At 33.2% G+C, this 27,275-nt stretch overlaps 1 protein-coding gene across 1 annotated transcript; it reads left to right on the forward strand.

The window, feature by feature from the left end:
- Positions 1-2,688: 2,688 nt before the first annotated feature.
- Positions 2,689-25,710, forward strand: LOC145335163 (uncharacterized). Its single transcript, XM_080180894.1, has 5 exons — positions 2,689-2,693; positions 17,004-17,066; positions 17,317-17,420; positions 21,445-21,486; positions 22,174-25,710. Exons 1-5 carry the CDS (start codon positions 2,689-2,691, stop codon positions 25,626-25,628), a joined length of 3,669 nt encoding a protein of 1,222 aa, XP_080037020.1. The 3' UTR covers positions 25,629-25,710.
- Positions 25,711-27,275: the final 1,565 nt, after the last annotated feature.

Genomic DNA, 27,275 nt, shown 5'->3' on the forward strand with positions numbered 1-27,275 from the left:
AATTTGTACAGGGAAGATTTTTAACTATTTACTAAGTATATTTGCGATAACTTTTATTTAATAGATTCTTCCAATTTTTAACATTTACAAAACAGCCTGCTTTATTGCTTCAAGATCCATATCAGATCTATATAGGAAAAAAATGTCTATATATGAGCTCAGATTTTCCAAGGAATAAATGTTTAAAACTCATAGTGCTCCAATAATCCATAATAAACTCCCATTGACCAGAACGATATGACCCATTATTTTACTGCATGAAGAATAAGTTCTTTTTTTTATTTCATGTTGCTATTTGAATTTTATTGAAGTATTAAATTTATATTCAAAAAACAGAAAATTCAAATTTATGATATAGTAAACGAAAGAAAACTTAGTTTTAAAATAATTTGATACTAGCGATGCGTGCGTAATGTGGTCAAATATTAAACTAAAATTTAACAGTTAATTATACATTTTAACCCTTTCAGGACGATAATTTGAAATAAAAAATATTAGGATCCTAAAATATTTTAAAGAAAGAGGAAATACTTTAATACTTTAAACAGGGATAGGACAATGAAAGAAAAAGATTAATATTCAATCTAGCTAATAGCGGAATAATTTTAGAACGCCACCTCTAGTTTTAAATATGAGAAATCACTCTGGAAAGAAAATCCTCTACCAAAACTCTTGTTATAATTATGTTATAATTTCAATCCTTATATCTATAATAAAAAGTAGCTTGATGTCTGTTTGTCTGTGTGTTTGTACTGAAGAATCTCGCTAACCGCTGAACCTATCGGGTTCTCCTTAACATGGTAGCTTCTCATAGGTCCCGGGAAGGTTTATAACTATTTTGGGGGAGGGTACCACCACCCTCCCAAGAGAAATCGCCCCCAGAAAAAAAAATTACAATTTTTTTACTTAAATTAAAATTTTTTGGGATTAAAATCTAAAATAATAAATTGGGTTATCAAATTCGACTCTCCCCTCCTCAAGTGTCCCTAGAGGCCTCTAGGGGCGTAGCCGCTAGTAAAAGTAACAGGATCTCGGTAACCGCTGAAATGATTTAGTTATCTTCAACCATTTTCTAAATTTTCTTTTTTAAACAATTAAAAACCCCGCCAAAAAATATGACCAATAGCCCTACTAACTGTTTCTACTTTTTTTGAATATAGAATTTAAAAAAATGATATAATCATCCACTTACCTTGATTTTTTTTTTGGAAAACTATTCCAATTATACTATGTTATTATTGTAAAATATCCATAATTAAGTCTAAAAAAGCAAGTACATCCATAAAACATCCTGTATTTACGCAATTTACTTATAATCCTTATGGTCCGTTGGTTTGTCTGTAATGTTATAGATGACATAAAATAAGTGGTCTGTTACAAATATATGTCGTTTAGAGCATAAACTTCTACAAGGTTGAAGGGATTATTCACAAAAAAGTTTCTCATTTGATTATCAAACCTTAACATCATCGCATATCACAAAGACTAGCCTACAGCTCACGTTGTTCGCTGGTCTGTAATGCTCTTGAGAATATTAAATATCCGTACTGGAAAGGTAGAAGGCTAATGCAATTATTAAGGTATAAAATCCGATCAGTTAAGAATTTGTAGAGGGTCCGATCTTTCAGGGTTTAGACAAAAGACTTATTTTATGTTTGCTGACCAATGCACCTCTACTCTAAGAATAATATTGTCTGTCGGTCTACCGGTAATGCTCTTAAATAATTTTCCCAGCTTTTATCAAAGATCTTTTTTGTGTAAAGATTCACTATGCATCATTACTTTATATGTCTGTATGTTGTGCACCCTTTTTGCTTTTATTTGCTTTGCCTTTTTTTAAAAATTCAAGAGCTTCTATAGATATGGATGTTGTCATCTTTATTTACCTGTTAAATGTTAGTAGCGAAGTCAATTAATTTAAACTTTAAAAGTTTTGTTCCTTACTTAGTCCGTTATTCTGTCTATAGACAACTAATATTTTGTGTGAAGATTTGTATGACCACTGCACTGATCATCGTTCGTCTGTCTGTCGGTTATGCCGCGTTTTCTTCTTTTTGCTTTTGTGTTTTTACTTTTACAATTAGGATTTTTGCTACTTATGGATATTATCATCCTTGTTGATGATTTTTAAACTCAGGGATCTTCTTGTTTAGAACTGACGAAACACTGATTTAGTTTTTTAGTCAAAGTGGTTACTAAACTTTGGTTAACAGTGTAATTTACAGTCATATGTTACCTCCTTCCCTGAGGAAAAAAATTTTGGAATTGAAATTATCCTTCTTACTCTATAATTCACTCTAAAATATTTGTTTTCTCAGCTGCTTTAAAATTAGATGGCTTAAATTTTTAATCAAGATTATAATAGACATTTGTTATTATAATTGCTTATTGCTTATTTATAATTCAAAATGTCCGTCCGTTCGTCTGTTGGCTAGGATTAGAGGAAAAAGTAATTTTCTCATTTGCTATTCAATGGCTGAAAATTGTGTTAATATTCCCTTTATAGCTTGACAGTATGGACCTCATTTATTGGTCAGTTAATTCATCCAGTAAGAGGGAAGGAAATGGGGTAAAAGGGTTGTATAATGTTAATGATCTATTTCTTGTTAAAAGCCAAACTTTTCTACAGTGGTGGTTGATCTGTCCATCCGTACGTCCCTAACAAATAGTTCTGATAGCCCTATCACCATGACGTTAGTATGTCCAAATAAAATAACTTTTATTTAAGCTATTAAATGACATATTTACTTAAATTTTTGCTGAAATCTAAATGTTCTTTAGTAGAATTGATTAATGTTTCTCTTTTACGGATTTTGTCATCCTTGTTAATGTTATTAATTATCAGAGATAATTACTCTTTTTAAATACTATCGCTCTATGCCTTACAAATTTTATTCTCTTATTCTTCAATTAAATGTTCATTTTATCATCTCTTCAAATTCAGCTTGTAATAAAATTAGAATGCCTATGATTCATTATGTACACCCCCCCCCCGTCTCTCTCTCTCTCTCTTTCTTTCTCTCACTCCCCCCCCCCCTAACCTGTCTCTCTCTCTCTCATTCCCCCGTTCGCTCTCGGTCTTCCCCCTTTCTCTTTCTATCTCTCTTGCTCCTTCTCTTTTTCTCTCTCTTCATATATACATTACACATAATGAAAAATTTTACATTAGAATATCTGTTTAATATATATTTAATCAGTAATTATTACTTTTATATTTACACCCAATGTAACAATACACGATTTAACGTTTTGCTCTATTTTTTTATCTTATTTTAAAGATTGAAATCCTAATATTCTTCATTTCAATTTATCGTCCTCAAAGGGTTGAAATGTTTAGTTTAATATCTGACCACATTACGGGAGTGTCGCATGAATCATTTCATTTTCTTAGATTTACTATATTATAAATTTAAGTTTTCTGTTTTATGAATAGAAATCAAATACTTCAATGTTATTTAAATAGCAACATGAATTAAAAAACTGAATTTATGATGCTAAAAGTAGAATAATGGGTCTTAACGTTCTGGTCAATGAGAATTTAATAGGGATTATTGGAGCACTATGAGTTTTATACACCATAAGCTTGGAAGATTCGAGCTCGATTATAGACGTTTATTTCCTATATAGATCTGTCATGGATCTTGATGCAATACAGCAGGCCGTTTTGTACATGTTAAAAATTGGAAGATTTCATTAAATAGAAGTAATCGCAAATATACTTAGTAAACAAGGATGACAACATCCATAAGTAGCGAAGCGCAAAAAATCGTAGATGGGAATACGTACAGGTAGATTTAAAAGGTTTTTACTAAAATCAAGAATAGATTTATTGGATAAAATAAATATGAAACCTTGTTTTATTTTGTATGATGACGATGGTCAAAGTAAATTATATTAAAGATGCTCATAACAATGGGAAAAATTATTTTTGATACTGATATCCCATAAAAGTTTGAAAATTGGATCAAAATAAACAAAGAGCTTGGGAAATATGTAAAACATATAAAAATAGCTAAAAACCTGATAAAAGGCAGTCTGGCCGCCATGGTTGTTTCTTAAAACGACAAAAAAATTAATTTTTAAATCCTTAAAAACTTTAAAAATTTGGAAAATCGGACCATACCTATACACTGAAGATATGGAAAAAAGTGTTAAATATATTTAAAAATAGCCTAAAACCTGCCAAAAAGGCAGTCTGGCCGTCATGGTTATTTCCTTTAAAGATGGGAAATTTAATTTTGATATCTACAACTGAAAAAATTTTGAAAATCGGACTATAAACACCGAAGATATGGAGAAAAATGTTAAAAATATAAAAAAAACAGCCTAAAACCTGCTGAAAAGGCAGTCTGGCCGTCATGGTTGTCTTCTTTAAAAGACGGGAAATTTAATTTTGATATCTATAACTGAAAAAATTTTGAAAATCGGACCATACACTGAAGATATGGAGAAAAATGTGAAAAATATAAAAATAGCCTAAAACCTGCTAAAAGGTAGTCTGGCCTTCTTGATTGTTTCTTTAAACGAAAGGAAATTTAATTTTGATATCTGTAACTGAAAAAATTTTGAAAATCGGACCATAAACACTGAAGATATGGAGAAAAATGTGAAAAATATAAAAATAGCCTAAAACCTGCTAAAAATCGGTCCGACCGCAAATGATGTTTTATAGTCAATTGTGCTCCTTAATAATTGGAATGTTGTCAAAAAATTTCAGCATTCTATCTTTTATAGGAGCTGAGTAAATCCCGTTTCCCCCATAGCGTTACGGACTGACGGACTGACTGACGGACTGACGGACGGACAAAGTGAATTATAGAGTAGCTTCGCTACTAAAAAACAGAGATTTTTGTTGTAAAATATAAAAGATTATATTGCCGGATATCCGGCCGGATAGTTTCAATATTCGGTATCCGGCCGGATATTGAAAATGGCCGGATATCCGGCCACACCGGATATCCGGCCCAACCCTAACATTTTTATACTCGTAGAAAACTGGATATAATACTAAACAATAAATGATTTTTCAGTGTAACATAGAACTAGTTCTAATCTAGCAGATATTAATCGGTTTCAAAGTCGTAAAGTCTTTTCTAGCTTACCTGCTACATAACGAGTTTTTATCCTTAGGACAATTTCATTGCAACTGTCCACAAAATATCATTTCAAATACAGCTTAAAGTCTGGTAACTTATGAAATTGATATGAAAAAACTTCCTGTAATGGGAATTGATTTATTAGTAGTTGGATGTTACACCAGATTTCATGTTCTCTGATAAAGTGAAGCTTTCAGCTAGCTAATATAACGATTCCCCCTTCCACCCACTTAGCCCCATCCCCTGCCTTGGATGAAGGAACTGGCCAATAAATTATGTCCATGTTAGCAACCTAAATTGACGACAATTTTTTCCCTGTCATAATATCCACGTATATTCCGTATCAATTGTAATAGGTGTGTTGCTAGTTTCTAGAAGTTTCCATGCAACTTGATAATGTTTTAATTACAGGCAAGCACGGGTTTTTATTCGGTAGGGGTTATTCAGTAGTGTACACCAAAGAATTCAACAAACCCACTAAACCAAATTTAGGGGGGTGTAATCAAGCTTTAGGAGAGGAGTTACCCACTAAATTAACTAAAATTTACAATATTGGCGGCTGCGCCTCTAATAGCCCTTGAAGGGGAGAGGAGGAGTCGATCCACTCTACTTTAGATTTTAGTTTTAAAATATAAAAAAAGTATTTTGAGAGGCATTTCTTTCTAGGGTAGATTTATATTACGAGGGGGAAGTTGGTACCCTCCCCTATAATGTTTATAAACCTTTACAGGACCAAGGAGAAGCTACACTTAATAGGAAAATCATATCATTCAGTGGTTACTGAGATCCTTTGGCACAGACAGACAAACACACAAAAGGATCCTTACTTTAATTTAAACTAGCGGCTTCGTAATTTAGATTTTAATAAATAAATCTAAAAAAAGAAATTTCTCTTGGAGGGGGGGGGGGGGGTTATGGGGGGGGGGGGTTGTCGTCCCCACTATTTTAATTTTAGTTTTAAAAAGAAAAAAAAAATTTTGTGGGGGGGTATTTTGAATTTTTTGGGGGAAATATTTATAAACCTTCCCGGGACCTAGGAGAAGCTACCCTGTAAAGGAGAACCCAATCGGTTCAGTGGTTAGTGAGATCCTTTGCTACAAACAAACAAACAGACAAACAAACAGACAGACATCGTTCTACTTTGTATTATAGATACTAATTTAAAACTAGAGATTCATATACTAGTTTCTGATGAGCTCTGAAACTCCTCTTAACTTTTTTCAAAGATAAATTTAAGTAAGGGGTAAGAGTATTATTCCCCTATCCTTAACCCCTGCAGGGAGCCATAACACTAATTACCCAATATATCTTACCTAACCTGAACTAAAGCAAAACACATAACTTTCCCCCCTATTTTAAATCTATATCTAAAATAAGAGGGGGGGGGGGGGGTAAATTTAAGAGTTCTCAAGGTATTTAAAAGTGTCTAAAGTTTGGGAATATTTATTAGAACAATTCTCAAAAATTAAAAGGAGTTTAAGTATTTTTTTTTAGATTGAGTGTAAAAAATTCCCCTTGCTTACACCCCCCTTTGTGACGCCCCTGGTTTTTAGCTTCAATCATTCCTTATCAATTTAATACTTCCTTGCTCCAATTCTTGGGTTTGAAATTATTAATCCTTTTATTGTATTTATTACAAATTAATTAAGATTTAGGTTTTTAAGTGCTTAGCTTTGTTAGTGTAAGCTTACAGTTGCTAAAGACTCTATGGTTGTACCTAGATTGATATCTTAATAAGGCAAGGGACAACAAATTGATGTAAATCCCAGAAGTAGCTATTCTAACAATCAATTCTAGAAAAATCACGAAACCTTTTAAACTATGGTGGCGGGTATAATTTGTTTTCTTATGTAATTGAAGAGGGGTGTGTAAGAAGAGGAGGAAAAGAGGAAGTGAGTTGTGGGGAAATATTTTGCATAGTTTTAAAGCTAATGAATGAATGAACTTGTTATAAAACTTTGGGGTCTAGAATGTCTAGAACTGTCCCCTCCCTCCCTTTGTAAAAATAATATTAGGAGTTTATTTACCCACTGGAAACATTGGACTGTACACTAAACTGGTATCCATCCAAAGTTTTAACACATTCTCTCATGTGTGGGCTTTACAATTTTAACCAATAATTTTAATACTACAGAAGTGGTCATAAATCAATTTATCGACCACTGTTTTAATCCCTTAAAAAAAGACGGATTGTCATATTGTGGTTAAACAAGTTAAAAAAGTCGATTTTTTTCTGCGGCGCACTGGTGGCTGACGAGCGGCTGCCGATCCTTATATTTTTTATAAAAATACCTTTCTAAGTTTAAAAGGGAGGGAGGGAATGTTGGACTGTAAATTATACTATTCCGCAAAGTTTTATGATCTCATACAAAAAATTTTAACTTTATTTTCGTGAAAATTTTTGGGACTTTTCTTAAATTTTTATGGTAGTTAAAAACTAGTACTGGTACCAAAATTTTTAGATACCAAAGGGGCAATTTTGTTTATCATAATTAGATTAGACATTAATTTATCGGCCATTGCCTTATCCCTTAAGATCCCCAAAGTTTTCCTACCCTTAGTTAACGAATATAAATGATTTTTATAAAAAGGTAGAATCCATTAATTTTAACCATACTCAACAAAAACATTTTTTCCTTACAACAAAATTTTATTTTCTTCTTGGAGCTTAAGGTCTTGCTAATGGCTTGATTTTCAGGGAATATTTCTCTTATTACAATGTCATTAGACTAATATCCTTGGGGTAAGAACCCTCTTCCTTGATAAATGAACCAATGCTATGGCTATTATAGAATTATATGACTGGATGTATTTTTCTTTTTTGCAACTTTTAAAAGCGACGCTTGTATACAATTAGGGTCGGACACCGTCCTTAAGTCCGTCAGCCACGGACAGTTAGTTCTTTTCGTTAATCTAAACATATTAGAATTGTCCTATCAATTTCAAACTTTTCATGATAATTCTTATAACAGTTAGATACGACTTTAAAACACAGCAACTCTATGATTGTTAGGTACGTTCATTTAAAACATGCTATTTTTTTCTTTTTTGACAACAGTTTTGTATGTTATAATTATCTGATTCATATGTTTTTTGGGAATTTCGATTCCAATTACAACAAGGTACAATGTTATAAGCGAATCATATCTATAATGTAGTCCTATAATGCATTAATATTCTGCTCATTCAGGGTTAATGTTCGTTTGTACTTCCATTTCAGAGCTTCGCTTTTATGGATGTTGTCATATTTGTTTTACTAAATATTTTTCTTTTTAAAGCACAACAACGATTAATAGTTAAAGCGTAGCTGCACTTTTAAAAAATTTAATTTTTTGAAGAAACGCTCACACCTAGTTCTTAATATTAGAAGTGTAAACACAAAGGAAACAAGGATGACAACATCCATAAGTAGCGAAGCACAAAAAATCGTGGATAGAAATACGTAAAAGTAGATTTAAAGTGTATTTATTAAAATCAAGAATAGATTTATTGGAGAAAATAAACACGAAACCTTGTTTTATTTTTAATGATGACGACAGTCAAAGTAGATTACATAAAAGATTCTCATAACAATGGGAAAAATTATTTTGATACTAATATCCCAAAAAAGTTTGAAAATGGGACCAAAAACGCCAAATATATGGGGAAATATGTAAAACATATAAAAATAGCCAAAAACCTGATAAAAGGCAGTCTGACCGCCATGGTTGTTTTCTTTAAACAACGTGAAATTTAATTTTGATATCTATAACTGAAAAAATTTTGAAAATCGGACCATAAGCACTGAAGATATGGAGAATAATGTGAAAAATACAAAAATAGCCTAAAACTTGCAAAAAGGCAGTCTGGCCGTTATGGTTGTTTTTTTTAAACGACGGGAAATTTAATTCTTATGTCTATAACTGAAAAAAATTTGAAAATTGGACCATAAACACTGAAGATATGGTGAAAATGTGAAAAATACAAAAATAGCCTAAAACCTGCAAAATGGCAGTGTGGCCGTCATGGTTGTTTTCTGTAAACGACAGGAAATTTAATTTTGATATCAATAACTGAAAAAATTTTGAAAATCGGACCATAAACACTGAAGATATGGAGAAAAATGTGAAATATACAAAAATAGCCTAAAACCTGCTAAAAAGCGGTCCGACCGCCCTTGATGTTTTATAGTTAATTGTGCTCCTTAATAATGGGAATGTTGTCAAAAAATTTCAGCTGTCTATCTTTAATAGGAGCCGAGAAAATCACGTTTCCCCTATTCTGTCTTACACGGACGGACGGACTGACGGACGGACGGACGGACATTTCGAATTATAGAGTAGCTTCGCTACTAATAAGGCAAAACAGGGCTCTCGTTACCAAAAAAAACCCGGCCTTTTCCTCTGATTTTTACAAACAGTCATCCTATTATATGAAGTAGCAAGGGCGTCCAAGTTTTTTTATTTGGGGGGGGGGGGGAGGGCAAAATTTTGCAAGTCGGGGAATAGATTTGCCTCGGGTAAAATTTGCTTGGGGGGGGTAATTACCCCCCTCCCCCCCTGAAATCTGTGAGGGGGGTAAAAACCCCCTGTAATATGTAGGAGGGTGGGGGGTAATTATTTTTGATAACTGTATCTTGCTATTTTTTACAAATGAGCATCTAACTCACCTGGTCCGTCAGTCAATAAAAGGCAAAGTATGTAAATATTTCAAATACCCACCATCGTGGCTCAACACATAGTGCATCTGCTTGTCGCCGGGGAGATGATAGGTTCGAATCTCGGGCTGACACAGCGTCATAAATAAAGACGTTAAAAATGGTTCCTACTGCTGCAATGACATAAATAGTAAGAGTAGGGGGAATGCCTTGGCCTGTAAACAGGCACAACTCTCCAAAATGTACAGTTAGGACTTCTCAGACAAAGGTCGTGCAATCAAAAGAGTTGGTTGTCTGATGGATGTTCTTAAACTAATATTCTTGTGTGTAGGAGTATCGCATCCCATTACACGCGGATGATACTCTGGATTCTCTAGATGATCACTTAAATCAAAGGAGAATCCCGACCTTACGAGGTAATGGTAAAAAATATTTTAAATAAATCTTCATTAATTTTATGGATGAAGTCATCCCTGTTCTAAAGATTTATATGTTTTTTAAAGTTCAGGTAAAACGGTTCACGACAAATTACTTACTAAATATTTTTGAATTTTCAAATTCATTTGTTTGTACAAGATAAGGTTTTTTGTTTGCTGTTTAAAAAGTAGGGCGCTTATCTTTCTTTCTTCATATTGTACTAGCAGCTACGCCGTATAGGCCTTTAGAGGGGGGGGGGGGCATATTTCCAGGACCTACAGACACGCAGACATCCTGGTACTTTTATAAAACGATATTTTTTAGTTGCAAAGTTACTTTATAAATGTAACACGATTTTTATCAGAAATATCTCTCTCTCTCTATATATACATATACATCTTTCTCTCTATTAGTCATTATCGTCATTGTTTTTTATTCAATGATTCATTTGAAATTTCTTATCTTAAGAGAACGTTGACCCTTGTCTGCATTGCTTTTTTTTCTTCAATTTTTATTTTTGTATACCACCAAGCCGATGTTAACCCGTAATTAGAATAGTCAATAGGGGCGTTAATAAACCCTTCACCGGTGTCCTGGATAGGAAACAGGTTTTTTTTGACATACGTCTCACAAGACCTATGTAGTCATGACCGGGAGACAATGACGGTTCAGTACATGACTTTCGTTAAATCACAGCTGATCATTTTTGTGGTTTTTTTTGAAAATTACTTTTATACCCAAATTTTCATAGTTTTTCCTTCAAAAATCACAATTTTCTCACATTTGCAGCTTAGTTAACTTAAATTTACACAAGAAAAGTATAATAAATACAGCTGAACTAAAAAACTGTGTTATCATTAATAACAAAATCTGGCGTTATCCTCTTAGAAATTTTTTTTTCAATTTTTTTCAATTACCGACTACCGACGAACAACTATTTTAGGTTAGGTTAGGTTTTAGGCAAGGGAGCCGAGCGCTGCGGCTAGGCAGGCAAGGGGGCCGAGCGCTGCGGCCAGAGTTCATAGTTCGCTGTCGGGGGGGGGGGGGGGGGGGTTACTCAAATTTTCAAAATTGAAAAAAAAGTTTCTAAGAGGATAATACCCAAAATCTTTAAGAATCTTGAATAATCTAAGATTTGTAGTCTAGAAATGAAATAAGAGTTATTTGAAGTAAATATTTGAATTGATGTATAAACAACTCTTGTAATTAACTTTTTAAAAAATATTTCATGTCCCTGTTGCATGCCTCATGACATATTATATTTTTAAAACAAGTTTCCTTGAAATATTAACAAGTTATCCTGCTCAATATTGGTTCCTGGCTGATTTGATGTCTCAACATCAAAACAATATCTGCTTGGAGTATAACATATGTATCCACAACCACTGTTGCCATGTTTAAAGTCCTATATTACCATATATACCAGGCTGCAATTGAATATACAACCAGTCCTTGGTTCAAAAGAGCTTAGTAGAAGGTTAATATTTTTAACAAGTGGGATTATCACTTGTAAGTGTTTGACATGAACTTGGAATCCGTGTAAAGACCAGTCTATAGCTGGTCTTGATTGAGTCTCTGTCTTTTGTACACACTGCTTGTCTTCACTACTGATTAAATGTCATAGTGAGAACCATGGAAGGTTTTACATAGGTGAACCTACAGAATAATTATAGATACATATTGGATTCTAAGCTGGATGAATAATTTGCAAGATAGTGTATTCAAGATAGTGTAAGAGCAGCTAACTGACAGGAAAGCACTTGGCTCATAGCTTGAAGAAAATAATAGTAGCTTATTACTAGAGTGAATGTAAATGCTGGTTACATGATCATAACTGGATTTTATTCAAGTGTGATTTCCAATGCAACTTTAAAATCCAATTTGAAAATAAACACAGGCAAGTTCTTTGTCGTAAGCAGATCAATACTACCCTTCCTAAAAGCTACCAGTAGTAAAGGGACCTAGGAAGGTGTTGAACAGGAAGACCAAAATGTAGGATTAGCAAATCAAAAATAAAGGGCAGTTTGTCTATCAAGTGGTGTTAAATTTGGAATCATAGACCCACCTGACTTTCAATCAGCAGAGTAGGCGGAAACCATGGTGAATTTCTGAGTAATAGAGAATGAGAGGATATGAGCTCTTAGCTGAAGTAACTAAGGCAAGGGAGTCTTAAAGACCATGTAGCTAGATGCATGGCAGTCTTGGCTTTCATTCATGGAAAGATCTCTCATGACAGTAGTTGTTTCATAGGAAACCAAAGGAAGTAAAAAGTAAGAATACTTGAAAGTTTATTCTGAATCTTGAGGTTATCTCTTTATATGGCATAAGTCAAGCCACAAGTTCAATAGCAAACAAGTGCCATAAAGAAAGAGTCAAAAGTGTGTGAAATTGTTGATTAACAAACAAGGTCAGAATTCTAAACTGACTTCCATCAAGATTTATAGGCTGGGTGAAACATGTCAGCTGGCTAGAATAAAGGTCTGGCTATACCAGGGTGGAGAGTATTATGAGGCATACTTGTTAAAGTTGAAGGACAGGGACGGTAACTTTAACGTCTTTAAACAAGAAGTTTAACATGTGGATTGATAGGAGATAATGTTTTAGTGAAAGAAATTTGAGGGCAATAACTTTATGTTGTGGAGTCAAAGGCAAAGTCAGATAGATTGAATCATGTTAAAGCCAGGTGAAAGCCTATGGAGGCTAGAAGCAGTTCTGACGTGCAAATTTATTGTTGAACATTAATTCAAAATAATTAACTCTTACTCAATTTCTAGACTACAAATCTTATTCCATTGATTCTGAAAGATCTTGTTATAGGTGATAGCACAATCTTCAGTACAGCTGTTACTTATTATACTTTTCCTGCGTAAATTTAGGCTAACTAAGCAGCAAATGTGAGAAAATTGAGATTTTTTTGGGAAAAACTATGAAATTTTGGATAAAAAAGTAATTTTCAAAAAAAATCCACAAAAATGATCAGCTGTGATTTAACGAAAGTCATGTACTGAACCGTCATTGTCTCCCGGTCATGACTACATAGGTCTTGTGAGACGTATGTCAAAAAAAACCTGTTTTCTATCCAGGACACCGGTGCCTTAAACCGACACAGTGAGGAATTTGCAACAAATGTTGTGCAATTAAAGCGTTGGTTGTCTGCTGGATGTTGAACTGAAGAAGCATTGCTTCTCCCTTGAATAACCTTGGTTGTTGGACCTTTTTTTCACAGTGCAGTGTCTTCGAAAATATAGAATTAAGCTAGCTTTAAATTTTGGGTTTCCTTAGCTAGATATAGATATAAAGGAACATGTAAGACTTAGGAAACCGTAACTGCTTGGCTATTCGAAGTAATTTTTCGTATTCATTCAAAACCGATTAATATCTGATGGATTAGAACCGGTTCTCATCCGTACGAAAAAAATATGTTTAACATCTTATTATGTCCAGTTTTCTACGAATATAAAACTGGTTTTAATCTTATAATTGTACATTTTATACCCGCGGAAAACTGTTTATAATACGATGCGAGAAATAACTATTCTTTAATAAAGATAGTTTTTTGTTAACCACAGTTTTTTTATGGAAGGGGGGGGGGGGCTACTTTTTATCTTCATTTGGCTTAATCTTATATCCCGTCGATAAATATTTATTTATAGGCAAAGTACAAAAATCGCAACCACTCCTAAGTTTGAGGGGGGAGAAGTATTCTCAAAATGTACAATATGTCAGGGGGAAGATGCATTGGAATGTAAATTGCAATGGAACCAAATTTTTTATAATAAAAACTTTGGGTACTTTCATTAAATTTTTATTGGTTAGTTCAAACTTTTTAAACAATGATTTTTATATAGAATAGAAAATTTTGTTTATTATCATTGTTTATGTATATCAGTATATCGTACACTAGCGGCTACGCCCATAGAGGCCTCTAGGGATACTTGAGGAGGGGAGAGTCAAATTTGATAACCCAATTTCTTATTTTAGATTTTAAAAGAAAAAGTAAAAAGATTGGGGGGGGGGGGGGTAATATTTTTTTGGGCGATTTCTCTTGGGAGGGTGGTGGTACCCTCCCCCAAAATAGTTATAAACCTTCCTGGAACCTATGAGAAGCTACCCTGTTAGGGAAAACCCGATCGGTTCAGCGATAGCGAGATCCTTCAGTACAAACATACAGACAAACACACAAACAAACATCCTGTTACTTTATTATAAGGATTGTCTTGTCCTTTAAGATCCCTGACAATGTTCTCAGTCGAGACCATGAAAGATTATTTTTAAGCATTTTCAAAATTGAGGAAAAATGATGTTCACATTTTCAAAATAAAAAAGCTATTAGTAATGGTTTTTCAAGACAAACAATTATTTAAAATATTATGAAGTTCAATTAATTTTCCTTGCTTAGACAATGGATTTCACCATTGTTATTGAAATTTTCTAAAATTTGGTGCTATACAACTTTGCTAATATGACATTTTTGATGTTTAGATTAAACACCTTATATGAGCGGTCAACTACTATTGGCGCGGCACGGGGTGGCGGTATGGTTTATTGCAATAAAACCATGCCGTTTCGTCACCCCTTATCTCCGCTCCCTAACCCTCCTCAATATAAATGATGAAGGAAGATCTCGATCATAACTATTCTCGGATAGATTCACCCCCTCTCTTTCTCCATTCCCTTTGAACTGGATGGATCTGGATTGTCTTTTCCAAAACTTGATAGCGATAAGGTGTTTATACAAGTGCGCCAATGTTTTTTTTTATAAGATTGTTAAAAAATGACATCTGTTTGGTTTTCCTTTGCAATTAAGCTTTTTTTAAGGTACAGGGAAGGTTTTTAACTATTTTGGGAGAGCGTATCTCCACCCTCCCAATTTAAAATCACACCCCCAAATTTTTTTTCTGAATATTTATTATTAAAACTCAAATTAAAAAGTAGAAGGGCGGTTGACTTATCCCCCTCCCACCTTAAGAACACCCAGAGGCTTCTGGGGGCGTCCGTTGCCCCTAGTCTTTCTTAAAATAAAAGCTATGTCTTGCATTTTTTTTCACTTAGGTGTTTGATCACGAATTTCATATGGTAAAAATATTTTTCTTATTTAATTGTTATCCTAATAAGATAAAAGTTATGCTTGAAAATTGTTTTAATAGCTATTATTATATGTTGCATTTTTAGATAAACGTCAGAATTTGCGTCATTTGCGTCATTTCTATTTCAGATTTTTATTACCCGTCATCATATAAATGGAAGGAGTGGTGGGGGGGGGGGGGGTTCTACCCTAGTACTTACGCCTTTGCATTATATAATAATATTTTATTTTAAAAATAGCTAAACTACATTCTTTATTATAAGATATTCTAAAAATAGATTATTAAAAATTCCTCGTAGCAATTGTACAGTAAAATTAGTAGTATATATCTAACCGTTATTTAAATAACAAATCACAATGAATTTTTTATTGGTGTCTTGCATTATATTGTCAATTTTTCAAAATACTGTAAGTTTAGTTTGTTTGTTTTAGCCTGTCTGGAGCTCAAGATCTTGTTAACCGCAGAACCACCAATACCATTCTCTTTAACAGTGGAGCTTTTAAAAGTACGGGGGAAGATAAAAAAAATTGAAAGAGAATATACCTACAAATACCCAAAAATAATTAGAAGTCTTTCAATTTTTTACTCTCTCTTTACTCTTGTATATTTATAAATTGTAAATTACTTTGGTGTCTAATGCTTAATGACCACGGTATCTTCTTTGTCGGCTTAAAAACTTTGAGTACTTTGACTGGTAGTGCCCGAAGATTTCATGTTCATCAATTTATCATTTATTGTCTTACCCCTCAAGAAACCTTAGTCTACTTATATTATTAAAATTCTATATCCACAAAAAAAACAAAAGTTATGACATTTAATTTTTTGGATCATGGAAAGAAAACGAAGTTGCGGGTTTCGTCGTATTTCCACAGTAGCTTTTCTCTTATTTCTAGCCCCTGCAGTGGTTCAAATAACATTTACTTAATCTAAAATAACCTTTCAAAAGCTACTGTGAAAATATCATGAAACCCGCAACTTCGTTTTATATTCATGATCCAAATATTTACTTAATTAAGGTGTTAACAAGCCCGGCTGTTGACGTAGAATTTGAAAAAAATTTGCCAAGCCAAGAATTAATAGTTGCAAAGGAGCGAGGACTGGTTGAAAGAGAAGGAATTATTTCTTTGTTCTTAAAGAAACTTAAAAAAAGTAAGTTTTTAATCTTTGTATTTCTTGTATCACAGCTACTCTATAATTAGCTCTTTAATTTAGGCATATTGAAATTGTCCTATTAATTTTAAACTTTGCATCATTATTCCTTTAACCGTTAGGTACAATTTAGAAAGTGATATAAAATAAATTCACATCCTGCTTATCAAGATCTGACACTCTATAAGAGTTGAGGTTCGTTTGTCCTATCGTCTGATTTTAGTGTTTCACTTTATGGATGTTGTCATCCTTGTTTTAGGACATACTTTGCATCGTTACTGTATAATTATAGCTTTTCTGTTCGTCCAAGTAAAAGCTAATGACGTTTTAGCAAATAATTGGGTGATTTTCCTCATAGTGCCTAGTTAAGCACTGGATACCCCGCCCCCAGGGCCCACCCCCCTATTTTTGCAATAACTTGAAAATAAGAGTTTTTTCCCCTATCCTAACCTGACCAAACTAATAAACAAACAAACGAAAAAATTATTTCCAAATACTGAGACTCGACAAAGTGGCTGAAAAAATGAGCCTTGTGACGTCATAATAGGTAGAGATTAGAATAGAGAAGTGGGAAAGGAAACCCCTTAAAATTGTAATCTTTCATTATTACTTTTTTAGGGATGGAAAAGAAAGTTTACTACAACAGAGATTTTTCATTAAAATCAACAAGAAGACATGCAAGTAAGTCATAACAAAGTTCCCAAAGTTCAATTATAAAATTTCTTATTCATTGGCTCAACAACTTTGGGGACTTTTAATAAATTTTGATTTTTTTGGTTTATTGAGATGAGTGTCCAAACGTTTCAACCACTAATTGTAAACTACAGAAGGGGTAATGTGGGGATATATATCAATTTAAAGGCGCTTGGAATTGATCCTTTCGGGACTCCTTAAATGAAAATTATATAAACTTAATTATTCTTCTTTTCAGGGCCTGGAAGTTTTTGCTGTGGCACAAATGTTTGATTATAAAAGCGCTGGGAATTGATCCTTTCGGGATGCTCAAATGCTGTAAACTATACCAACTACAATATGAGGAAATTTTAAAAACAATTTAATTGAGTGATTTCCCTTAAAGTTCCTGTTGGGCACTGAAGCCCCCCAGAGAGAGAGGGGTCGTTCGTTGCCTTAAAAATTTTGATTAATTGATTCATTAAGTTGAGTTGAAACGTTTCAACCACTAATCCTAATGTACAGAAGGGGTAATTTTTAAAATCATCATTGGGCCGTTATATGCATCAATTTATCGGCCATTGTCTTATCTCTTTATTTTTACTAAAAGTAAAGGGGTTTCTTATGTTTCTTTATTACTTTAGGATAGGTGATTTTAGGTTATATTGGGTATAATTGTAGCACTGCAGGGTTAAGCATGATTTTGTTGAAATAACAATTGGTAGGGGTTTCTTGCTCAACAGGTTCTTTAAGGGAAAGCACCCTTATTTAAAATAAAATTGGAAATGCATTTAAATTCTCTTAAATGAAAGAAATAACACGCATACAGACCATTTTAAATTGAATTAAATAGTTTTCAAAGACGGATGAAAACATTCATGTGTAGCGAACCAAAAAAAATATTGATGGGCCAATGGAAAAAAGCTAGTTATGTAGTTTTAAAATAAGAAAACAGAAAGATAATATGTCATTATCAAACAATTGAAAATCACGAAATTATATTTATTTTGTATCATAACCGACAGATAAGTTGTATAATGGTGAGGGGTACCGTACCTTAACAACAATTCTGGGGTATAGTCCCTAAAGGGGCGATTTTTCGTTTTTTTCACAGTAGCTTTTCTCCTATTTCTAACCCCTGCGGGGCTAATTGCCTAACCCTGTAGGGCAATCACCTAACCCAATATAACATAACCAACCTAAAGTAACCTATAAAAAGCCATTTAAAAATACGACGAATCGCCCCTTAAGGGGCGTTGCCACGAAAGGGACTATTACCCAAATCTGTAGTCTACCTTAAAACAGGGATCTAAAGGGATAAGACAATGACCGATAAATTAATGTAAATCCCCAATGATGGTACACAAAATCACCCCTTCTGTAGATTAAGATTAGTAGTTGAAACGTTTGAAGTAGTAGTTAAAGAATCAACCAATCAAAATTCCATAAAGTGCTTAAAGTTGTTAAGCCTACGAGTAAGAAAACTTTATATAAAACTTTTTGGACTACCCTACTCATTTGAATTTAGAAATTTAGTAGAATACTTTGACAATAATCTTTAAAGATGAAAATAGTCATCAAGTTTCAGAAATTTACTAGTCATTTTTTATAATATTACCCCGATGTAGTATAAGACGTTTAATTCAGAGATCAGCAGGGTGCCAAATATCCCCAATGTCAGTCCATTAAAGGGAATATCATTGCATTTTATTATAAACATAGTGTTCTCAAATTTCTATTTACTTTCTTTATGCCAAAATTTTATAATAGTAATGTAAGTTTCCTCCCCAGACAAAAATTCACCCCTTCCCTTTTGCTTGCACCTAATTTTTACCCTTGCAATTCCCCCCCCCCCCCCACCTTATTTTTCCTTTTCTTTTTCTTCTCCCTACTAATCTCCCTTCATAAATCATCCCTTTTTCTCAGGAAAATGTTCCCCCCTCCTTTATCCTGATTAGCTGCATTGGTGACACCCCCGCTCCCTGCCCCCCCCCCCTTCCCAATGACATGAACGCCTCCTAAAAGCTCACCTACCCCTAACCAATCTATGCACGCTTCTGTTTGTCATCTTGCCTTTGGTTCCCTCTTTTTCATTTTATATTTTACCCCTTTTATAAGCTTACCCTCTCCCTTTTCCACTTACTCCACCTTTAAAAAACAATATCTTTCAACAAAAATTTAATTAAGAATTATTTTAATAAAGATGTAAATTTCATAAAATAAAGTTTTAGCAATAATAATTAACAACAAAAAAAACATTAACATGTACTATCAGAAACAATTGGAATTCTTAATTTTGATTGACATCATTGAAGTTATTTTTTGAGCTATAATATTTATTTTAAACAGCTATGTTTGTTTAATAGTTTCATTTTTATTCTAATATAGTTAAATTTATTACCAATAAAGATGATAATAAACAGATACTTATTTCAGAACATACACAAGTTCTATAATAAGGAAATGTTCAAGTTTTTTATTGGTTTTTGTTTTTATTAACGTATATCAGAAAAATGTGCAGAATTGTAGAGATTCAAAAACATGAACAATTATAAATTTTATCCTAATAATTGCATATGTATTAGGAAAAAAATATACACTGTTCAGACTTTTGAACAAGTTTAAAGAGTTTCTTTTTTCTTTGTTTGTTTCTATGTAAATCTTGAATGCATTCTTCTTTAACCTTTCATGTCTAACAATAAACTAAACTTACAGCGCCCGCCTAAATATTCACACAAAGGGTTAAAGTGTTTTTCTAAAGAAGCAAATTATTGGAGAGCAAATACTATATTTACCATGAAATTGTATAAAAGAATTTATCTTTCCTTTAATATCCCAAATAAAATTTATCAGAAAAATTAGTAATATTTTAATCACTTTAATCAGTCCACATACCTCTTTGAGGCTGTGAAGCTTCCCCAAAAATGTATTCAGTTCAGTTGTTAGTTTGATGATAACATAAACAAAAAATATTATTCGTCTAAAGAGAGAGTAAACCCCATACTTAGCATTTGTTGTAGAAAAAGTCAGTTTACATCAACTAGACTGACCATCTCTAAATAATTACTTTTTTAATTCAAAGTTTTTTAAGAACACCACACATTGGAAATATAATAAATGCGTCCGTAGGTGTAGTAAAAAAAGGGGTAGTTTACCAATAGGTCAACTACTGACCCACCCCTCCCCCCAAGCGCACACACACACCCTCTAGCATCTTTAGTAATAAGAAGTTAATGTTCAGGGAATGGGGGGTATTGATATATAAATTATTATGGTACCCAAAGTTTTATTATTTGGCTCTCTCAGTGACAGTATTAATTTTTTTAGTCAATAATTTTAAAATACAATGGAGTATTTTTGTTATTCTCATTAAGGATGTTCATAGTCTTATCCCTTAAGATCCCTGCATAAACATATGAAGATACTACTACACATCTATAAATAGTATATGTAAACAAATATGCAGGCGCGGGGTTGCTCTGTAATGTAAGAAAAAAAATTAAAATAGAAAAAAGTAACTAAAGTTACTGTGAACATCATATTAATTCTTTGTGATGATATCACAAAAAAAATGATAATTAATTTTGAGAAAGATGCTTAAGTTCAGATGATTAGAATTTCCACAGTTACAGTTGACTAACCACTCATATTATCATACTAAATATCCTTGCTCACAAAAAAAGAATTATTAATATCCATTATTCCATCGTATTAAATTATCTAAAAAAATTATTCATTTTGTACATTTCTTTGTTTATTTATTTCAATAAGTTTAAAAACAATTTCTACTGCAGTTTTTGGGAAACACTCAAGCATGTGTTATTAATGATTGCATATTCAAATTTCTTGACCCTATTGAAATATTTGGAACCCTGCTAATCTTTTTTCCATTTTTCCCTGTTAAGAAGTTCAGACAAAACTAAGGTTATTAGAACATCAAAAGTTAACTATTTTTATATCAAAAACCAAAAGTAATTTTTAATTTTTGTTTTAAATATTTGATTCTTTTAAGGAATCTAAAGATTTTTTTATAGAAGTTTTTTCTTCTAAAGTCAACTACCTAACAGTTTATACGTTAGAAATACTCCTAACTTGATTACTATAGAGATTTTCTAATGGTGATTTTCCATGCATTATGCAATTATAATAATCAAGTTTAAGAGTGGACAACTAGGGTAGTGTAATAAACAGAACATTGTCCCCTCTCTCTCTGATTTTAAAAACAGCCAAGAAAATGAAATTTCCCTCATAGCGTTAAGGACAGCCTGCCTGACGGATGGATGTACAGACAAACAATGATTTATAGAGTAGCTGTACTACTCAAAAAGAGAACTTTCTATGTAGGAATTTAAACACTAGAAATGAGTTTTAAAATATTTTTAACTATAGGAGAAATTCAAGGAAGAAACTGAAGAAATAAATATTGAAGGTAATAATTATGAGTATAGCACATCTACTCTATAAATAGTTTATGTACGCATGTCTGTTATTAGGTCAATACATTACTTAGATTTCATAAACTTTGCTGTATAATACCTTACTTTTCTTTTCCATAAAATAATGAATTAGTTTTTCTTGGGCAAATTCAGTTTTTTTTTATCTTACTATTGTTACTACCTTGAGGGCGCAGGATGCCAGCAAACCATGCTGTATCATCCATGTCAGGGATATAGAGGGATAAGACAATGGCCGATAAATTGATGTACATCCACAATGATTATACACAATTATCACCCCTTCTGTGGATTAAAATTAGTGGTTGAACACTCAACTTAATTAACTAACCAATCCAAATTCACCAAGTTGTAAAGCTAGAAAATGGTTTTATAAGACTTTGGGGATTAACTTAATAGCCCCCTCTCGCTCTGCATCCATGTATAGAACTGTTTTTTTTATGGCTTCATATTCATTCATCCTAAAAATAATGAAAATTGTAACTTTAAAAGCCAACTGTAAACTCAGAGTTTCATATTGCAGGTCTTGATCCTCCAAGTCTCCAGGAAACGTTGAACAGCTCTAGACTGAGACATATTTTAGGGTTAATGAAAGACAAAGTTTTATATGTATATCTAATCAATATCTTTAAAAATTATCTTAAATTTGAATTTTGTTTTAGATGAGAAGAGAAAATTATGTTGCTGCAAAATCCAAGAGAAAGGGGAAGATTTACAAGAATTCAACATTGGTCAGTGTAAAAATTCCAAGAAATCAAGCTGGGAGTGGTTTGATTGTTACTGTAAAGATGTACAAGATGATGGGCTACAAATATATGATACCAATGATAGCACTGAAACATCTTTAATAGATGATGATTCATATAACAATCAGGTAACTATTGAAAGCAATGCAAATATGGGAACTACAACTATGGCTGCTTATACCTCTGAATTGGTTGTTGAAACAGAAATAGCATCTGAAATTACAACAATATCATATGATGAGTATTCTATATCTACAACATTAGGAGGAGAAACAACAACATTAGGAGGAGAAACAGAAGAAACAACAACATTAGGAGGAGAAACAGGAGAAACAACAACATTCGGAGGAGAAACAGGAGAAACAACAACATTAGGAGGAGAAACAGGAGAAATAACAACATTAGGAGGAGAAACAACAACATTAGGAGGAGAAACAGAAGAAACAACAACATTCGGAGGAGAAACAGGAGAAACAACAACATTAGGAGGAGAAACAGGAGAAACAACAACATTAGGAGGAGAAACAGGAGAAACAACAACATTAGGAGGAGAAACAGAAGAAACAACAACATTAGGAGGAGAAACAGGAGAAACAACAACATTAGGAGGAGAAACAGAAGAAACAACAACATTAGGAGGAGAAACAGGAGAAACAACAACATTAGGAGGAGAAACAGGAGAAACAACAACATTAGGAGGAGAAACAGGAGAAACAACAACATTAGGAGGAGAAACAGAAGAAACAACAACATTAGGAGGAGAAACAGAAGAAACAACAACATTAGGAGGAGAAACAGGAGAAACAACAACATTAGGAGGAGAAAGAGGAGAAACAACAACATTAGGAGGAGAAACAGGAGAAACAACAACATTAGGAGGAGAAACAGGAGAAACAACAACATTAGGAGGAGAAACAGAAGAAACAACAACATTAGGAGGAGAAACAGGAGAAACAACAACATTAGGAGAAGAAACCGGAGAAACAACAACATTAGGAGGAGAAACAGAAGAAACAACAACAGTAGGAGGAGAAACAGAAGAAACAACAATATTAGGAGGAGAAACAGGAGAAACAACAACTTTAGGAGGAGAAACAGAAGAAACAACAACATTAGGAGGAGAAACAGGAGAAACAACAACATTAGGAGGAGAAACAACAACATTTGGAGGAGAAACAGGAGAAACAACAACATTAGGAGGAGAAACAGGAGAAACAACAACATTAGGAGGAGAAACAGGAGAAACAACAACATTAGGAGGTGAAACAGGAGAAACAACAACATTAGGAGGAGAAACAGAAGAAACAACAATATTCGGAGGAGAAACAGGAGAAACAACAACATTAGGAGGAGAAACAGGAGAAACAACAACATTAGGAGGAGAAACAGGAGAAACAACAACATTAAGAGGAGAAACAGAAGAAACAACAACATTAGGAGAAGAAACAGGAGAAACAACAACATTAGGAGGAGAAACAGAAGAAACAACAACATTAGGAGGAGAAACAGGAGAAACAACAACATTAGGAGGAGAAACAGGAGAAACAACAACATTAGGAGGAGAAACAGGAGAAACAACAACATTAGGAGGAGAAACAGAAGAAACAACAACATTAGGAGGAGAAACAGAAGAAACAACAATATTAGGAGGAGAAACAGGAGAAACAACAACTTTAGGAGGAGAAACAGAAGAAACAACAACATTAGGAGGAGAAACAGGAGAAACAACAACATTAGGAGGAGAAACAACAACATTTGGAGGAGAAACAGGAGAAACAACAACATTAGGAGGAGAAACAGGAGAAACAACAACATTAGAAGGAGAAACAACAACATTAGGAGGAGAAACAGAAGAAACAACAACATTCGGAGGAGAAACAGGAGAAGCAACAACATTAGGAGGAGAAACAGGAGAAACAACAACATTAGGAGGAGAAACAGGAGAAACAACAACATTAGAAGGAGGAACAGAAGAAACAACAACATTAGGAGGAGAAACAGGAGAAACAACAACATTAGGAGGAGAAACAGGAGAAACAACAACATTAGGAGGAGAAACAGGAGAAACAACAACATTAGGAGGAGAAACAGGAGAAACAACAACATTAGGAGGAGAAACAGGAGAAACAACAACATTAGGAGGTGAAACAGGAGAAACAACAACATTAGGAAGTGAAACAACAACATTAGGAGGAGAAACAGGAGAAACAACAACATTAGGAGGAGAAACAGGAGAAACAACAACATTAGGAGGAGAAACAGGAGAAACAACAACATTAGGAGGAGTAACAGGAGAAACAACAACATTAGGAGGAGAAACAGAAGAAACAACAACATTAGGAGGAGAAACAGAAGAAACAACAACATTAGGAGGAGAAACAGGAGAAACAACAACATTAGGAGGAGAAACAGGAGAAACAACAACATTAGGAGGAGAAACAGAAGAAACAACAACATTAGGAGGAGAAACAGGAGAAACAACAACATTAGGAGGAGAAACCGGAGAAACAACAACATTAGGAGGAGAAACAGAAGAAACAACAACATTAGGAGGAGAAACCGGAGTAACAACAACATTAGGAGGAGAAACAGAAGAAACAACAACATTAGGAGGAGAAACCGGAGAAACAACAACATTAGGAGGAGAAACAGGAGAAACAACAACATTAGGAGGAGAAACAGGAGAAACAACAACATTAGGAGGAGAAACAGGAGAAACAACAACATTAGGAGGTGAAACAGGAGAAACAACAACATTAGGAAGTGAAACAACAACATTAGGAGGAGAAACAACAACAATAGGAGGAGAAACATCAACAAATTCAAAGGATAAAGAACAACGAAGCTGTTGTTGCAAAGTGACTGGTCCTAATGATCTAAGAAAACCATTTAGTTGGGGCGAATGCAAGAAATCCAGGAAAGGAAAAATTGACTGGTATGATTGTTACTGCTCAGAAATTGTCAATGGACATGAAGTTGATACACAAAATGAAAATAAACCAAGTGATGATACCTATTCTGAAACAACTACAACGGATGAAAAACAACGATGTTGCTGTAAGATAAAAGATGAAAATGAGAGTCGCATGAAATTTAACTGGGGCCAGTGTAGAAAAAACAGAAAGAATGATTTCAAATGGTATGACTGTTATTGTGATGATATTGACAACAATGCTGAGCTTGAAAAACCATCCAAAGAAGTGGATGTAGAAAATTTGGACTGTTGTTGCAAAAGATCAGATGATATCAGTAAAAAAATGGAGTTTAACTGGGGTCAATGTGATAAAAGGTTGAGAAACAATGTAGAATGGTTTGATTGTCACTGCAGAGATGCAATAAACACAGAAAAGTCACCAGAAAGAGAATTATGACAAGAAACTATCCTAAATTTTCTTATGTACTTTATGTTCTATTTGTTTTAAATTATTGTAAATAAAATAGATTTAGTTTTTATATTTATTTTCTTCCTTTCACTTACATTCTTAGAAGAAAAGCTACTTCTGTGGCATTTACATTACCTTTGTCTGTTCGTTAGTCGTAAATCTGGGAAAATATTTTACTGGCTGCTGTTTAAGAGAGTTTGCTTATAATATTTTGTAAGGAAACCCGTATCTTTTTTTTATATTATTACAGTTAAACAAAAATATGCATCAAGTAAACAATCTAGTTCGTCAGTTAGTCAGTCATGCTACATAAATATAAGTATAACAAGTATGATAACATCCATAAAAATGAATCTCTGAAACGGTCGGATAAACCAACATTAACATTTTTAGAGTGTCACAACTGAATAAGCAGAATACAATGTATAAAATCTAAACAAAATTGTAAGTAAATTTGTTGCTATACTGCTGTAATACAGGATACTGTTTAAGGACATACTGACATTTGAGGACTTGAGTATAGAGATGCTGTGCTTATTATATTGTACCTTGATGTAATAGGAATAGCATTAAAAACTCAGATGAATAGAATAGTTATATCACATGAAAAAATGTTGTCAAAAAGGTAAAGGTCAAAATGATTTAAATTGGACATTCTGGTACTCTTTCTAAATCGTACCTGACTGTTATAGGAATCATCATGCAAATTTTGAAATCAATAGGACAACGGTAATATGTCTAAAAAATAAAAAAAGAGCTGACCGTTACGGACGGATGGACCTACCCTAATTACAGAAAAGCTTCGCTTTTAAAAAGCATATACAGAAAACATATGTAAAAGGTTTCGTGATTTTTACTTTTTTTTGTTGATTTATGAATACTTTGGCTTTTTAATTAACGTTGTCCATTTGTCCATACATGATTGTTAAGTACTTTGCTACTTGTGGACTTAGTAATCCTTGTTTACCATTGAATGTTGTTAATGTTTCAAGCAACTAAAACCATGGATCTAAAGGGATAAGACAATGCCCGATAAATTAAAGTACATCCCCTATAATGATATACAAAATTAACTATTTCAGTAAATCGGAATTAGTGGTTGCAACGATTGAACACTCAAATTAAAGAAACAACCAATCAAAATTCATTAAAGTCATCAAAGTTGTTAGGCCAACGAATAAGAATACGTTATTATAAAATTTTGGGGACTAGTGTAATAAACAGTCCCTTCTCCCTCTGAACTGAAACAATACTGAGTTAGTTAAAACATGGATAATATCTGTACTTTTTCTCTCAGGAAACTGTGTAATTCAGATTTTTCAAAGCAAATCTTTTCTATATTTATCTTGTTGGGGTGTAACTTGTCTCTTTAACTGATTGAACATGATTAAGGTCTTTATATTAATATTTTTGAATTTGAAAAAATGGCACATATACAAATGTGCTTAGATTACACATTATCAAAGAGATTAGGGCTACGCTATTAATAACTAGCGGCTAAAAAATATTTTCTTTTCAATCTATGGTAAGATCAGCTGATTGCCAAAAACTACAAGGTACTCTAAAACCTAAAGAATTAAATAAAGATATTATAAATAATAGCTCAAAACGAACCTAGTAAAAGTGTCTGACTCT

Source organism: Acartia tonsa, chromosome 13 (genome assembly GCF_053477335.1).
Source record: "Acartia tonsa isolate MP-2025a chromosome 13, ASM5347733v1, whole genome shotgun sequence".
Lineage (NCBI taxonomy): Eukaryota > Metazoa > Arthropoda > Copepoda > Calanoida > Acartiidae > Acartia > Acartia tonsa.